The 18091-nt window shown below is 32.9% G+C and overlaps 1 protein-coding gene across 3 annotated transcripts in view; it reads right to left on the reverse strand.

Moving 5' to 3' along the window:
* The window catches only part of LOC126768912 (tyrosine kinase receptor Cad96Ca), a 79434-nt gene that overhangs the window by 35707 nt on the left and 25636 nt on the right, over positions 1-18091 (reverse strand). For 2 of the 3 annotated variants that reach the window (XM_050487334.1, XM_050487331.1), the window contains exons 1-2: positions 16741-16959; positions 1061-1316 (exon numbers count right to left, since the gene is read on the reverse strand). In XM_050487334.1, the coding sequence (XP_050343291.1) occupies positions 1061-1118 (58 nt within the window). In that variant the 5' untranslated portion in view covers positions 1119-1316; positions 16741-16959. Of the gene's footprint in view, positions 1-1060; positions 1317-16740; positions 16960-18091 lie in introns of those variants that run through there. The other variant, XM_050487332.1, reaches the window with a different exon arrangement.

The following is an 18091-nucleotide window of genomic DNA, read 5'->3' on the forward strand; positions in this document are numbered from 1 at the left end:
GTTCGAAATTATCCCCAATATATCCAGCGTAAGGCATCACATGAGGCTCCAGAATGTCCGTTATGTAAGTTTCAGCATTAACAGCACGATTACGGAAAAAAACCAGCTCTGTGCGTCCCGTCAAAGAAATACCTCCCCAAAACATTGTAGAGCCTCCACCAAATTGGACTGTTTCTTGAATGCAACACTGAGAGTAGCGTTCTCCTGGCCTTCGCATGACGTTACGTCGTCCATCAGAGCCTACTAGAGACATTCGGCTTTCATCACTGAACAATACTGTCTCCCATTGGTCCAGTGTCCAATCGACGTGCTGCCTAGCAAATTGTAGTCTTGCTTGTCGATGGGATGCTGTGAGTTTTGGTCCTGTTGCTGGCTTGTGAGGGGTTAAGTTTTGCTCTCGAAGTCTTCTTCTTACAGTATTTTCACTCACAGACACTCCACGACTTTCTAGGAGTCTACCTTGAACGTCAACAGCCGAAAGATGTCGGTTTCTTAAAGACGTCAAACCAATAAAACGGTCATCGGTCGGGTTCGTGACACGCCCCCTGCCAGATCCTGGTCTCCGGCGATACTCCCCAGTCTCCAAGTAGCGTTTGTACACTCTTCGCACCGCTGAACGACTTAATTTTAGTGTTCTAGCCACATTTCGCTGACTTAACCCCTCATGAATAAGAGCTACGACTTGAGCAGCTTCTGCTTCAGTAGTATCCATTTTTTATGTTTAAACTTATTAAAATTATTGTTTCAACAAAGTTTCATACACATAATCAATAATAAACATCGAACCGAGATGACTCCGCGTTAAGAACTGGAAATAAACTAACCATGCACTTTGTGCACAAAGTAACGTTTTCTTATCAATACTTTAAAAATATTCCAAATATCCTCAATAACACTTACAACTCCTCCAAATCAATATCAAGTGGGTAATAAAATGTTAAATGTATGTACCATAAGTAAAACAATCCACCTAGGTCGTCGCATAGTTAAGATAACAACTTTGTAAGTAAAAAAATACGGGTGGGTCGATTTTTTTGGCGGCCAGTGTATATAAACTTACCCAGCGCAATGCATCCTGCTATTATGCCAATAACAAAAATCATTGTATTTAAATTCATTGAACAGATGTGTTTAAGATACGTGGCCTCCGTCGCTTCATTTGTTCTGAGTCATATAACCACATCACAAACACATCTAACTGTAATCATTCAATCACTTATACAAAACTATGTACATTTATTTACGAACTCCACTAAACACTTAGTTAATTTCGTATTTACAAATTAATGTATTGATCACTGCATTCTCCTCACAACCTGAAACAAATAAAAATAATTTGAATTATGTATTTTCATTGTTCCATCTTTATTTATTGTAAATATATAAGTATGTTATACAATTTATAATTCCTAATAAGCTAAAATTATCTCTCTCTTGGTTGTAACTAATCGTATAAGAAAAAACAAGACAGGACGCGCGTTGTGCGATAAAACTTGTTAGAAATATAATTTATTTATGTAAATTGGATTTTTTTTAATATATAATTTAAATAACAACAATAGTGAAACTAATTTACAAGCAAGAATGTTGCGAGTATAATTTTGTATATATAAAACATAATGTTGAGTTGCGGTAAACCTCAGACTTTCACAAGAGTTCGTTAGAACTGATTTCTATTGAGGCGACTGACACGTTGAAAACTATTACATATACTACTAGTATTCATGTTAATTGATTTAACGGAATTTAATGTAAATATAATGAATAAAATTTAAAGCTAATTTGTTTTATATATGTACAATATTATATATATAAATGTTCTAATTTAGTGCGTTTAAATCAAAGTCTAAATTATAATACATTGAATTTGAAATTTAAAGTAGACTTGTTTTTAATAAATAATGTAACGCGAGTTTTACAATTTATTAAAATAACTCTGAACGCGTCTTAAGCGGCTTTGGAAGCTAGTTGGGTAGTCCTCACCCAGGACGCGTCTCCCGTTAATTCGGTTTCGTCATTTCAGTTACCTATTTAGTGAGTTCAAATTTTCGCATACGCACGCTTGGCACGTGCCTTTGTATATGTTATTGTTAAAATTCTTAAGTTCATATATTTGAATCCCCATTAAAACCCTGAAATAAAATATTACGAGTCTCAAGTAGTATTACAATGAGCTATTTATAAACATAAATAAAATAAAGCGTTTCAAGCGTAAGAGATATTAGATAATATTTTATTATTAACTATCACTGTCACATTAAAGCCATGAAAATGCCACGATATATCAATGTCATATAAGCCTATCAAATACAGTAATCGTCTGTCATAGAAAAATTGACTAGACTAGATAGTGTTCGTGAACTTGTATCATACGTCACAGACACAAATATTTGTGTTGATATCAAAGTGATTTTTATTTGTATATTAGCTAACCATGAAATACAAAGCTACACCATAATTTCCTCTTAAAGTTGAAATTTCCAAAGACCTTTCTTATCGAATTATTGCGTTATAAAATAAAAATGTTTAAAATTTCAGGTTTATAGATTGAAATTTCGGCTGTGCGTTGATAGATACAATTATAGTTCCCGAGGCAGGCCCAAGAAGCGCTGGCTTGATGTCGTGAGGAAACATGAGAGAGCACGATCTCACTAAGGAGGATGCTTTAGATCGGGCATAGTAGAGAAATAGATGCAGGAAAGCGGATTCTTTTTTTTTAACGCTAGAAAAACGCGTTACGCATTTCCCCCCACGGGAACAGTGAGGGGGGGGGGGAAATGTGGGGCTCGCTGGTGTGCTGAGTGCACCCCAAACATCGGCATACCCACTAAAAAACACAGCGGTACCCTTTCTGTCTTAACGAGGAGCGCCACGGGATCGCTTTCGCATGCTACCGTGACGCTCTGACAGGAAAGCGGACCCTGGCGTTACTAGGCCAGTAAAACGCTAGGCAGAAGAAGAAGATAGATATATATGACTCATTTTTACCGTGGTAGATATATTAAAGTAATGACTATAATATAATTTACTTTTAATAATAATTACAGTCAACCTCACATATCACTTTTCGACATTTTACGATCGTGTGTTACAGTGAGTTTCTAGATTATTATTTAAAATAGCTTTACACTACAGTCTTTATAGTTTCATTATAGTAATTATATTTTTATGATCTTTGTTCTCAAAAAAATAATAATTATAAAATAACATTCTTTTTTTTATTTGCTATGTAAAGGCAAACAAGCGTCAATCTGTGAATAATAGGATTAATAAACAGTAATAATAAATTAAGAGACAGGGATTGTAAAGGAGAGGTATAGAACGTGATCATTGGCATGCTATGGGAGACAGCAGTGAACTGACACGAGCTGATGATGATGATGAATAGAGTGCATCTATGTTTGCGCACACACTTACTCACTACCTAGTATCTCTTGAAAATGGTTACCATGAAGGACATCTATCCGCAGAATATCATATTATTTATATATATTAAAGAATTGTTGGCAATTTACGTTTATTTTGAACTCTATGGTCAAGTGAACCACTAAGCTGCTGCATAGCTTGAGCGATCCACTTGACCACCAGTCCACGACCATTAGATCGTGCCGTACTGCTTTCACCGAAGTCGAACGTACTAAATAGATAAATTTAAAACTTTCGTTTTGTTGGAATTTATAAATTAATCACGTAAGTTAGGCATTAAAAACAATAAGATTAAAATTAAATTTATTTTAATTAAGATTATAAACGTCTATTTATTTAAGTGTATTAATATCAACTTATATAGTTTGATAAGTAGGTACTACAAAAAAAAATAAGTAAATTAAATTCGGTTTAATTTATTTTAAAGTTATAACTTAAAAGATTTTTATAAATGTAGTTTATTGTATAATACCAATAATATTATATACCAAAATCTTCTCCGTAACGCGCTGCAACTTTTGTAGGTAACTTAGTATATTTATCAGTTAGGGATTACAAAAAAAAAATCATCTTTTCATTTACTTTAGATTATATCAACTTCATTGTGTGCGTATGTTTGGTAGATAAACACACCACATCTCGGGATTGGTTTCTCTTCTCAACAAAACATAACATAACAATCATTGGATCTCACTCCATGACGTTCCTTTAGTGGTGGTTTGTGCTATTATAATTAACTTTCATTGAAGTAACAAATAAATTAAGTACAAATTTGTTAACGGTAATTAATTTTCGGCTTTGTTTTTTTTTTTATCGTCTTTACGAGATTCTTATTTTCGGAATGCGCACACAAAGATTTTATTATCCTCTGCAATTATTAATCATAGAGTTTTTATGGTATATTGAGAGCTCATTAAACAAAACCTAATCAATAGGGTTTATAAGTATTTTTATTATATATTTATAATAAGTAGGCAGACTGACAAACTACCACCGAACATAGACGCTTTGAAAATATTAACCATTTCTTACATCGCTAATGTGACCCTGAAAACTAACAAGTTATTTGTCCCTTGTGTCGCTGACGCTGTTCAAATAATTTCTACTCTAGTGGAAAGTTATGTTAGCAGAGTTATCCCTCACCGGCAAATTTCACTAAAGCCGCTGAAATTATTAAATTAAGCCTATAAACTCTCTCGGACAAGGTTCAACTTTCCGTGGACGCAAGTATTCGTTTATTGTTTTTTTTTTAATTATAGCTTCTATTCCTAGGGTATGTGCATGTTTTAGTTTCATTTTAAAAACTAAAATGTATGTAACAATATTTATAGAAATAATACATTTCTATTAATATTGAATGAAAGCCTTATTTATGCCAAACTCGATATAGTCTAAAAGAACAAACGCTGAAACTCAACGTTCGTGAAACGTCAGAAAGTGATGCGACTTTGACCATAATAATTATAACATTTGAAGAATATACGAATCAAAATAGTATATCTCCCTAACTCGGTTGTCAACATTTCAGGGGTGAGTAATAAAATGAGTTACAGAATCGCACTACAGTACAGTAACAGCCTGTTAATGTCCCACTGCTGAGCTAAGGCCTCCTCTCCCTTTGAGGAGAAGGTTTGGAGCTTATTCGACCACGCTGCTCCAATGACGGTTGGTAGAATACACATGTGGCATAATTTCAATGAAATTAGACACATGCAGGTTTCCTCACGATGTTTTCCTTCACTGTCAAGCACGTGATGAATTATAAACACAAATTAAGCACATGAAAATTCAGTGGTGCTTACCCAGGTTTGAACCCACGATCATCGGTTAAGATACCAAGACTTGCACAGAGGTCTAAAACCAAGTAAGCAGTAGTAACAGTATCATTATAATTTGTCTGTTTGACAACTGAGCAGTCGCTGACCACGATATTAATAAATCTACAAACGCTTTGGTATATTTCTTATCGACGTATTATAACGACGGTATTTTTCTCTAGTAATAAATTGTTTTATTACACAAGGACGAATAATGTAAAGATTATTTTCATTATTAATTGATTACATAAACTTCCTTGCGGAGTATTGATAGCGTATATTCATACGCGGTTTTAGTAATTATTTATGCAGCAAATATTAGCAGAAACAAATGGTAGGACGTATTGAATGTTGATTATAATTGATTTCAATGTGGCTTTATTTAATTCGCTTATATTATTTTAGTTATTTGACAATTTCATTGTTTATATATATTAATAAGTAGAAAATAAATAATTATCGCCACATCCTCAACATGATCAATTAATTGTTCTAGAACATTCTAACAACTTTACTAAGTGTTCGTATTATTGTCATTAACTAATCCGATTTCGCTTAGGCTTTTTATCGGATTTTTTTAAGGAATGATGTTCATTTTTCGGGAAGCCCCGAACACATACAATAGTCGTGTTGTGACGTCATAATGACACATCACTTACTGCCCTCGACAAGAGAGAACCTACAGCTAACATTCAGGTAATGAAGAATGAAGAATTTTTAATTATAGAAAAAAAGTACGCTATTATCCTTCAAACGAGGCGTGAAGTCATCTTGCGGGCCGGCAAGGCGAAGGCGGCTAGTACAGAACATTCTTTCCGACTGTGCTGGCCGTCGTCGCGTTTGGACTCTACTACCACTTACCATCAGGTGGAGTAGCGTCATTTGCCCTCCCGGCAAATATACAAAAAAGAAATATTATGAGCATGCTACTTAGTAGCATTATAACTGGTAGTAGGCTACCAATCCAATCAAATATACCGTCAAACACTTTGTATTGCTCAGTTTTGATTTGAAATTTGATTGAGACATTTTTATAACAAGTATAAAAGAAATAGCATCTTAGTTAGGAATTCTTACTTTGTTTTTCTTTCAGAAATTGTTATCATTCTTTAAATCTGTACTTATAGTTTATAATTGACTCACTACTTTATAATGGACATGGTAATAAAAAAGTCGTTCGTATCCTTCTTTGGAGTTCAAGCTTGTTTCATATCGAATTTCATCAAAATCGATTCAGTGGCTTAGCCGCGAAAACGTAACAGATACACAGATAGACTTTCGTGTTTATAATATAAGTTTATATTAAAAAAATTAGAATTTTAATAAAGTGAATGTAGAATTGTCAATAAGCGTATTTTATACAACATATTATCTTATATTTATTACACTATAATAAAAATAACTTGATTTAGTAAAACGGGTATCACAGACAGTTATAACGAAATTAAAAATAAATAAATGTACCAAAAAACATTAAAAAAACTAAACGAAAAATCGAGCAAAGAAACACTTTAGTATCGATATCTAAAAGTAAAAAATATCTATACTAATGCTAATTTTAGTTGATATTTGAATATAACGGTAAATATATATTAATGTGTGTATAATTCGTGTACGTGCGCTTGCCATCTAACTCCTAAACGGCTAAACCGATTTTGATAATTTTTTTTGTATATATTTCAATGGCTGTGCTGTATGGTTTGAAAACACAATTGTATGTCATCAAATGAAAATATGGTAGGACGACGTCTCTCGGGGTAAATATATATGTTCATACAGCATCAGATTCGTTTGAAGTAATATTTTTGCATAAATATATGGACCGGAGAATGATACGGACTGGATGAAGAAATGGACGTTTATCCTAGCTGCCCGTACAAAACTAGCTCGGAATATTAAGCTGTAGGATGTGTGATCTAAAATATATTGGTAAGACTGGCTCACTCAAGCTTCACGTACCATAAAATACAGTTAATAAACATATTCGATCTTAGACTATTATCTTTCATTGCCTTAATGAAAGATAATAGTCTAAGAAATATCAGTTTATTTATATCGTTTCTCCTAAAATATTAATTTAAAACTATAACTAAAGTAACAGTGTAATAGTGACCCACTGCTTGACTAAGATCTCTGATCATTTTGTGGAGAAGGGAGCTTATTCCATCATGCTCCTCCACTGGGTTAGTGGATACACGTGTGACAGATTTGCACCTGACATATTCATCTCCTGATGTATTCCCCTAACGCTACATAATAAGAAATAACACAAAATGGGCTTATAAAATTTCAGTGTCCCAGGATTAAAGCAATATTCAGATCCACAAGCACCGTTAGCCTATCACGGCTCTCTATATAAAGAATACAAGCAAAACCGTTGGCAGACATCGTCATAATTGAACCTGTATTATTAGTCCAGTCACTTAAGCATAAAAAGGGCTCGACCTCGGAATGAGAGATAAGAGCTGGAAACTAAAATCTTAATTTTGGGGTTTTAAAATTTGTCCCAAAAGTTTCATAATATGTCATGTCAGCGTCATAAGTTATTCAAGGTCAAAGGTCACAAAAATCTGTTTTTCGCGATTAACTCGGTTTCTAGCTCTAAATAAGTCTAATCTTTTTTTTCATTCGCTTAATCATTTTTGAGATAAATGGCGGTAACCGCGCCGCGCTCAGCTTTTTTCTTCTTTAGCTCCTTTTTTCATTTCTTCCTAATTTGACCGAACTATATATACTAATATCTTCTCCAAAACGCGCTGCATTTGGTATGAAGTTTTATAAGTATATATGTTTACTCAGATATAGTAAGATTTACTAGCTTAAAAGAAAATAATTTGACACTTAAAATAAAATTGTGTTCTATTTTTTATTTATAATTATTTTAGTATTTATCTACAAGATCTCGTCCACATTCTTGTTCATAACACTCTGCCGTGGGAAATGAAATCAAAGATCTGCTATCTGTGTGATTGAATTTAATCGTTTCTTTTTTATATTTTGACGTCGCCTTCTGATAAATCGTCATTACCGCCATAAAACAGTATCACGGTGTTATTTTAACGTCATTTTTATAGCAACGTAACAAAAGAATATTTCACGAGACTTCAATATGAGTTTATTGGTTTACAGGTTATGACTTTTAATAGATTTTTTTTAATATTTCAATTTATTTTTGAATATTCTTTACCTTTATTATATTACTTAAGTCGTTAAGGGTCAGTATATCGTTTCAGACGCATCGTGTGTTCTATTATTTTTAGCTTTTTCTATTTTTTTAAGTAAAACATCTATAATGGTGCTAAAATTTCAAAATCAATTTGTATTGCAACATTTACATGTGTAACGTTTTAGTAAAACGTATCGGACGTAAAAAGATTTAATTCTATTTCGTGTTTTTAATATATTTTTGAAGTAAACCATCGCTTAGGGGTATGAAATTTTATATAATAACGCTTGAGGGAAAAGCTACTGTCAGAAAATTTATTATCATGATCTTTTCGTGAATTTACTTGGTGGTAGGTACCACTTACTAATGAGATATTCTACCGCAGAACAATAATACCTAGTGTTGTTATGTTCACGGATATAATATCTTAGTTCCTAAGTATGGTGGCGCATTGGCAATATAAGTAATGATTAATGTATCTTGCAGCGCAAATGTCTGTGATCGGTGGTGACCACTTACTATCAGGTGGTCCATTTACCAATTAAAAAATAAAAATAAAACTAACCTTATTTAATGCACAGATTATGACACGTATCAATCACTAAAGGAACGGCCGGAAATGAAAATACCAAGGTCTTGAAAGTCAAAAAACCCGGATCTTTTTAATCAGAAATAATATCATTGTTTCAGAAAGACCGAGATGTAATAATGAAAGATCACGTGGTTATTGGACGTAATACAATTGCAATTAAGTTGTTAATTCATGTATCCCATAACAGTTGCATGTTTTTCTAATCACGTATAGAATTGTGTTGTAATTTTATATAAAAACGCGTGGTATGTGATGTTGCTTATAGTTACTAGATGGGAATTTCGCATACCTTTATTAGAAATAGAAGCAAATAAATTTATGATACAATAAGTTATAAATATTTTGTGACATATTCTATTGTTTTAAATATTAAAAACTACAATGAGTTTTTTTAATCATAGCTGCGTTGAATAGCAGCTACGGAACCCTTATTGTTTTCCCGCTTAGTCGTAATTTTGATTTTTAGGCGAAAAAATAACCCACCTTAATATCAACAGTAGAGTTAATTAAGGGGATTATTCAATTATTATTCTAATTTTCAAACAGATTTCTTATAGGCAAGCGTGCTACATCTTAGACCGTGTCGACACGGTGCTTAACATCAGGGAAGTCAACAGTCAAACGCTGGCCGATTAATAGTAAAAAAAAAAAAATTCTTGCCTAAGCCGTGTACATCTTTTATAATAAAGCTACTCGATCTTAAATAGACGATACTGGGATTTTATATTAAGTGATCATTATAGTTTTTATGTGCAAGACTACCGCAAGCAGTTGTGCATATTACACGAACGATGTTAAAAACTCTACCGCTCTGTTCATGAAAAGAATTTATACGAAAAGAAATTATAAATGTCGCGATAGTATAATATACAAAAAAAGAAAAAAAATTACATAAAAAATATTTCAAATGTCATCGGGCAGGTTGCCAGATATAAGTATGTCATATTCTTTCCATGCAGTATACACACTGGACCGACACTAAAACGGGATTAGAGAAAGTATTTTATGATTTTATTTCGTAAACATGATCATGATCCTGACTATTGCCAAGTCTAGACTGATGGAGACAAACCAACAGCGCGCATAAAACATATTGTACAAGTTTGTGCAAGCACAGGTGCATATATCCTATCGTCATTTCGTAGTTTGTTAGAAAACAATCAGACACGATCGAAGTTACTTCAAGCACGGGACCATATGAATCTTCCTGAAGAACAAGGGGCCAATTCTACTTATCAAGAACGATTACGATATGTTCCCTATTAAATTCTAATCCAACTTTGACTAATCTATACTTATTCAGATCGGAACCGATATGATGTTAAAATATATCGTTATGTCAAAACTTAATTGTTAACTTTTATACCAAAAGTCGATAATTAAATGAAAGTATAGGGAAATTGATAAACGGTAACGATTACGCTTCGATCCGATTGTGATAAAGTGTCAATTTGTTAGTAGAATTTTCCTAGGAGTTCAAATACTACCAACTTAACGAGGCATGAAGAAGAAGGCGTGAAGGCATCTTGCGGGCCGGCAAGGCGGGGACGGCTAGTACAGAACATTCTTCCCGACTGTACTGGCCGTCGTCGCGTTTGGACTCTACTACCACTTACCATCAGGTGGAGTAGAGTCATTTGCCATCCCGGTGCATATCCAAACTTCCAAAATCCAGAAATCAATCTATAATTTTTGACTAATTTAACCTAATAAGATTTCATTTGCGATCCAGGACTAAAACATAATACTTCAAGATTAGTATCATTATAAGATAGAGATATTTATTATGTATAAAAATAAGAAATTTCACTATAAATTCTGGGTCAATATCTTTAAGTTTCAAGTATAACTTTCGATCTTAGAAACTACCTGAATACATTCTATTCGTTTTTTCATTGTAATTAGAGACGTACATATATTGATGTGTCATGAGTTGAAGATTCGATAAAATTCGAGGATTGACCTCTTGACCTTTTTACTTTTTTATTTATTTAAAATTATCACACACATCATATTTGTGTATAGATTTATAGTATAATAGTAGTAGTAATCAAATTATTCTGAAAACGAAAAATTAAAAGTATTGTTATCTTTCTTTATAGAATTGGATTAAAATAAGAAGTAGAATATTATTAACACGTCAGAATGAACACCAATAATTGTTTTTATTTTATTTATTTATTTCAATACTATGATTTATTTCAAATCAACGTCGTTAAAGAAAATGATTGTACAATATTTACTTTATACTATACCCGAGGACACATAAAATTTCAATTATGTTGAAAAATTATAAATAAGTTTGTTTAAAAGAATGGCGATAAAAATATACAACTTTGATACCATAGAACAAACATAATTATAACTTATTATTACATAAAACTTAGTATTCTTAAGTTAAAAATATATTATATGTATTTGTGTTTGTATAATATATGTGTATGCGAATTTGATATGCGTCAAAAAATTGAAAGTAAAGTAACAGCCTGTGAATGTCCCACTGCTTGAGGCTCCTTCTCCTTTTTTGAGGAGAAGGCTTGGAGCTTATTCCACCACGCAGCTCCAATGCGGGTTGATGCAATACACGTCACAGAATTTCAGTGAAATTAGACACAAATAAAGCACATGAAAATTCAGTGGTGCTTGCTCCACGATAGGCCATCTCGGTTTATATGATTCTTTAATTATTACAAGCGACATCAAGAATTTTATATAATTTTTTGCCAGTTGAAAAAGAAATAGGTAATTGATCAATTTATTTTAAGGTTAAATAATTATGCGAGCATTTATCGGAATGATGACTATATTACTCGGTCATGATTCATAGTTCTGGTATCCGCGTACCATTTTTATACAGTAGAGCTGTTCCGTAAGAAGAAACTCGAAACTAAACGCGAACGATCGTGAAATATCTGAAGGTGATATGTTCTATTGACTATATATCATCTTATATATATATATATATATATATATATATATATATATATATATATATGTGTAAACAAAATACCACTGACTGTCTGACTTAAGACGATATCTCTGAAATTATAGATAGAATTAACGTGAAGTTTAGCTTAGTTAACTTTCGCGAACTGTAGTTTATTTTGCAAAGTAGACGCTTACTAAGATTTTACGCAAATCCTATCCAAAATATTGTATTTATTTTTTACTGGTAGGGCTATGCTCGTCTGTGTTAGTACCTACTCATCAGATATTCTACCGCAAAACAGCAATACTTTGCATTGTTGTGTTCCGGTTTTGAAGGGTGAGTGAGCCAGTGTATTTACAGGCACAAGGGACATAACATATTAGTTCCTAAGGTTAGTGGCATATTGGCGATGTAAGCGATGGTTAACATTTCTTACAATGCCAATGTCTATGGGCGTTGGTGACCACTTACCTTCAGGTGACAAATATGCTCGTCTCCTATATATATTTTTTAAAAACATGCCTCGACTTGAGTCTCGAGGGAAATTTTTGTATTTTAATCTTTAGTGGAGAAAATAAACAACACTTGAATATGCAATTGAATAAATCACCATTTTAATCAAAAAATTTACGGCTTGTGTGAAATGAAACTTTATTTATTTTTAATTTCACTATTATTATAACCATTGCTAGCAAATGAAGCTCAATCACGCATTGAATCTATTAAAAAATCACCGTTAAGCAATGAAGTCTTCAACGATCAGTAATAAACATTTTGTAATTAGACGTCATATAAAAACTATAATGGATTCATAAGAGAAAAAAAACTCATTGAAGCACAAAGTGGAAACTATAAGAATGATATACAATCTTTGTGTATTGGACGTCATAGTTTTTATTTGTAAATGAAATTCATTATATATACATATCAATCAACAGCCAATCGTTGTCCACTGCTGAACATAGGCCTCTCCCAAGGTGCGCCAAAGCTCCCTGTCCTCCGCCTTCCGCATCCAGTTGGTGCCCGCCACCTTCTTGAGGTCGTCGGTCCACCTGTGCCGTGGAGTACCGGCTGTGCCGTGGAGTACCGGCTTAGAATAGTACTCCCCCAATCTCATCCCGTGGGTGTCGTAAGAGGCGACTGAGGGACGGGGAAAAGGGGGGATGGGCAGCAGCGTCCCCCCTCCCATAAACATCTTACCCCCTACTGCGCTCGCCAACACGCCTGCCCAGCGCGGCGAGTATGGGCAAACCCCTCCCTTAATGGCAGATATATACATAGGTACGTTTATAATCATTTGTCCTAACTATTAACGCACAGCCAAATCTACTGAGTCTACAAATCTGACATTTAGATCATATATATATTTTATAAAGTAAGCATCCGCTATGAAGGATTTTTTGGAAATTTTAGCTTTAAAGGGAGAAACGGGAGTAGTAACTTTATATGATTTTTTTATGAGTTAAGACGGGCAGCTAGTTGCTTATAAAAAAACGTGATCATCTATTTATAAATAATTTTATTTACTGACAATTTTTTTTTTTTTTTTGCACAATACAAACCATATAAATTATTTTATTCTACTAGTTACTTTGGGGTGATTTAATCAAGGATTAGGAATTAGAAAGTAAAGGTCATAACGTTTGTAGATGTGCATAAAATACTTATATATACAGGTATAAATAATTAAATACCAATATTATCTTATAATATAAGCCGGAGCCGAGATGTGTTAATGTGTGTAATTAAAATGTAATTATTTTTTTATAAATCATTTCATGCTCAAAGTAAAACGTCGTGAGGAAACCTGTATAAGCTTACCGTCTAAGACAGAGAGGCCTTATCCCAGGAGTGAGATTACAAGCTGTTATTTAATATAAGAGTTTTAGATTTTAAGAAAGTGGTCACCACCGCCAATGACTGGCAGGAAGGCAATGTAAGAAATATTAACCATTTCTTATATATAATAATCATAATATAATAATAATATAATAATATAACTTATAATACATTGCCAATGCGACACCATCCTGTAACCCTTGTGTCTGCAACAATACTAAGAATTGCTTAAGCGGTAGAATATCAGATGATTGGGTGGTACCTACCCAGACGGACTTGCGCAAAGTCCTACCACCAAGTGAATGAAAAGCACGTGAAAAAGGGTTTTATAAATAAGTCTAACTGAACTGTATCCGTAACAGCCTGTAAATGACCCTCTGCTGGGCTAAAGGTCTCCTCTCCTCTTTTTGAGGAGAAGGTTTGGAAATTATTCCACCCCGCTGCTCCAATGCGGGTTGGTGGAATACACAAGTGGCAGATTTTCAGTGAAATTAGACACATGCTGGTTTCCTCACGATGTTTTCCTTCACCGTAAAGCACGAGATGAATTATAATCACTAATTAAGCACATGAAAATTCAGTGGTACTTGTCCGGGCTTAAACCCACGATCATCGGTTAAGATTTACGCGTTCTTATCACTGAGCCGCCTTGGCTCTTCTGAACTGAATCAGTATTATATAATTTTTGTGTTGAGTCCTCGAAATGAAACCGGTTTATTATCTCACGTTAAGTCGAGTCCATGTGCTCGATACGCATGATTCTATTAGATTTCTCAACAGGTTAGACCAGTAGTTCTTAAAGTTTTGAGGTTTTAGAACAAAAGATTAGATATTTATACGCGCCAAGACACATAGTTAGCTTAGGCGGAGGTCGACACCCTTTTGAAATTAAAAACGTATTGAAAATGGTTAGCATTCCACACACAACACAGAAAGAAAAAGCATTCTAGTATAAATATTAATAATATCTTTAGCGTAGCAAACAATCCTCTACAAAGCGCTTCTTCCAAAACAAAAAAAAAAGGTATTCATTTAATTTACACAAAGTTTTTCTCGCGGACATTATTAATTTCACATATCCCCAGTGTTCCACGCCTTGCGAACCACTGGACAACCATCGCAATGATAAGCGTGAAAATTTTATTACATACAATTTATTTCGTTGTAACGAACCGCCGTTTAACATTTGCTTTGATTGAAATGAATCCTGTGATAAATTATCGAATGTCTTATTGTTACACAGCTTAGCTTGCCGGTTGCTTTTTATACTAATATTATAGAGTTAAAAGAGAGATATTTGATCTTTTGTATGTTTATTTGTAATGGATAAACGCAAAAGCTTCTAAGCCTATCAAAATCTTATTTATGTGCGAACATAGGCTGTATTTTATTTTCAAAAAAATTAGATATCCCTACGATAATTGCAATAATGTAACCCATGGTATCAACATTTTTACTATAAAATATCTACTAAAATAGATAATTGTTCAACCAGTATGAAGTCGGGCCTAGCCGTTAGTGTTTTATATAAAAGAGGTAGTATATATCCCACAGCTGTGCAAAGGTCTCTCTTGTAAGGGAAAGGTTTGGAGCTTATTCCACTATGCTACTGGCTTATACACATTGGGAAGAACTTCATCTTCATTCAAATTCCTTATTTATAATCATAGCATCTGTGGTTATTAAGGACATTTTACTAAACGACCTTCGTTATAAAATTTACAGTTGCTTAGCGACTGTTTAGTTAAACACTTATTTCTCTGATCTCTCTTTCTGTCATTATTGATTTGACATTTGAAAGGAGAAGACGCAACATTGCTTAACTAACCACTAACGTTTATAAGTATGGCTGTCAATATTTTTACCGATGAGACCGGTAATTGTTTTTGCTTATTATTATAACATCATATAATATCATTGAGTTGTTTTAACACTAAATTAGTTTTAAAATTTCTTTATTAACAAAAATATAAAAAAAAAATTGTGAATAAAATTATTTACCTAAAAAAATATTGAATATGTTGTTGAAGTTAAAATAAATTAAAATCAGAGCAAATTCTTCAGGAAGTGATAAATTAAGTTACCGAATTCGAATAAATTTATATACATATAAGTTACATATAGATATTAAATATTTTTTTCGCCTAATAAAATTTAAGATGAGATATATCGAGATATTCAAATAACCTTTTATATTTTTTTAGGGCTTCATGACTCATCAATGAATGCAAAACTATTTCGTCATATATAATTCTGATCACGTCATATATGGATTTAATGGACATTATTTAACATTCAATTGAAAACTAATTTTAATAGGCATTTTATGAAAAATTAGATAAAAATCTGCCAAATGTATATCCATTTAACCACATTGAAACAGTGTGGTGGAATAAGCTCTAACAATCTACCCAAACGGAGCCTTACCCTAGCAGAATTATTTAGATATATATAAATAATATGTTTTTCTGTAAACATATAAATGATATCCATTGGACCATTCATTTAATTGCTAGAAAAAAATTAAGCCTCTACGCTCAAAAGTATAGAGGCCTAGTGATACATAGAATCCATAAAAGTCCTCGAAGAACCAATGATATTCTTTTTTTTTAACTCAGTGTAATTTAACTCATGCGCAGTGACGCAACATGTCTAGAGAAAGTGTTATGGCGTAGTCGAAAGCCGTCGTTGGTCTCGTGTTCAACTTCCATTCATTAATCAATAGAAAGTTTTATAGTATCGATGTATTAAATTTAATTAATCATGACATATGTATTTCATGTCGATACTTGTAAATTGTTAATATAATACTTTTATTTCTCAAGTAACACGGTCCTGGTACTTGTATATGATTTTTTAGAGGTTTTATTTTTTCTTTGGTGTATTTTGTTATATGCTAATTTAACTGTATATTTAATTTGATTGGATATTTATGATTTATTATAAAACTCGTATGTTCGTTTTAACTTACCATATACTAAGTTAACATCCAAATAAGTTCACAGTTTGTTAACAACACTTACACGATTTGATTTAAAATAAAACGATACCGCTTTTAAAAGTAATTAACAATTAGTTTTAAATATAATTGTTAAATATTTGTTATAAATAACACAAAACTTAAAGCACCTGTATTGAGGCTTCGAATTAAATAATACAAGATGGCGGCGAACGGCGCACACGCACCGGACCTCGCGACTGTGTACTGACTGTTCACTTAAGACATGACAAAGTCGTCAAACCCCACCAAGCCACCACTGCCATAAAATTAACAAGCCAATAACATCTTTATAGCATTTTATAATAAAGCTTGAATTAAAAAAAAAATAAACTAACCGATTCGCTTCAAGAATTAGCAGGTTGATTTCGTATTGGGGAAAACACAAGTTCACTTTGTGTGGCAACTGACATTTAATTTTCTCTTACTTCAATATCGTAAAATTTTAAAATATGACACCAATTTCGATTGGTATATATAATTATTAGCCTAACAAGTTAACTTTAAGTCAATAAGTAACTATACATTATATAGTAACTTATAAGGTTTTTATTAAAGTTCCAATCTTATGTACATACTTTAAATAAATGTTTGGATGTTTGAGTCCATTTCTAAATGAAATAATTTGATAATTGATTTATTCGAATTAATTAAATTTTCAAGTGTTGTTTTAATTAATTTTAAGTAAGCATTACGATATGAGAGAGCACGATCTCACTAAGCAGGACGCTTTAGATCGGGCAAAGTGGAGGCATAGATGCAGGAAAGCGGACCCTGGCGTTACTAGGCCGGAAAAACTCTAGGCAGAAGAAGAAGAAGAAGAAGTAGCTTTACTTAGGTATAAACTTTATTTAGTAGGTGTCCAGTTAAATACTAATTTCTCTTTTTCTGTCTCCTTTGACTTGACATTCGAGAGAAGGAGACATATCATTGTTTAACTGGTCACTTGTTAAGGTTTTAAAATAACCTACGTTTTAGTCAACATATGAATGATGTTGAGCAGAGTTGGAGAAAAATATAGGAATTAAGAGTATTTGTATTTTTATGATGGAGTAGATAACGTAAAAAAAAGGTAAGTCAACCTGTAAATGTCACACGGCTGGACAAAGGCTCCAGACTTGTAAAAGAGGAGAAATTTTCGCATCTTCTGAAGAAAGTCTGAAGCTTATTCCACCATGCTGCTCCAATGCAGATTAGGGGATACACATGGGATATGTTTATCTGACACATGCAAGTTTCCAAACGAATCGATACAATTATAACTATTTAATGGTTTGTGGTGATTTTTACTTTGATTAATAATAAGAAAGTGTAATGTTTCCAA

The sequence above is a fragment of the Nymphalis io genome, chromosome 6 (assembly GCF_905147045.1).
Source record: "Nymphalis io chromosome 6, ilAglIoxx1.1, whole genome shotgun sequence".
NCBI classification, from domain to species: domain Eukaryota; kingdom Metazoa; phylum Arthropoda; class Insecta; order Lepidoptera; family Nymphalidae; genus Nymphalis; species Nymphalis io.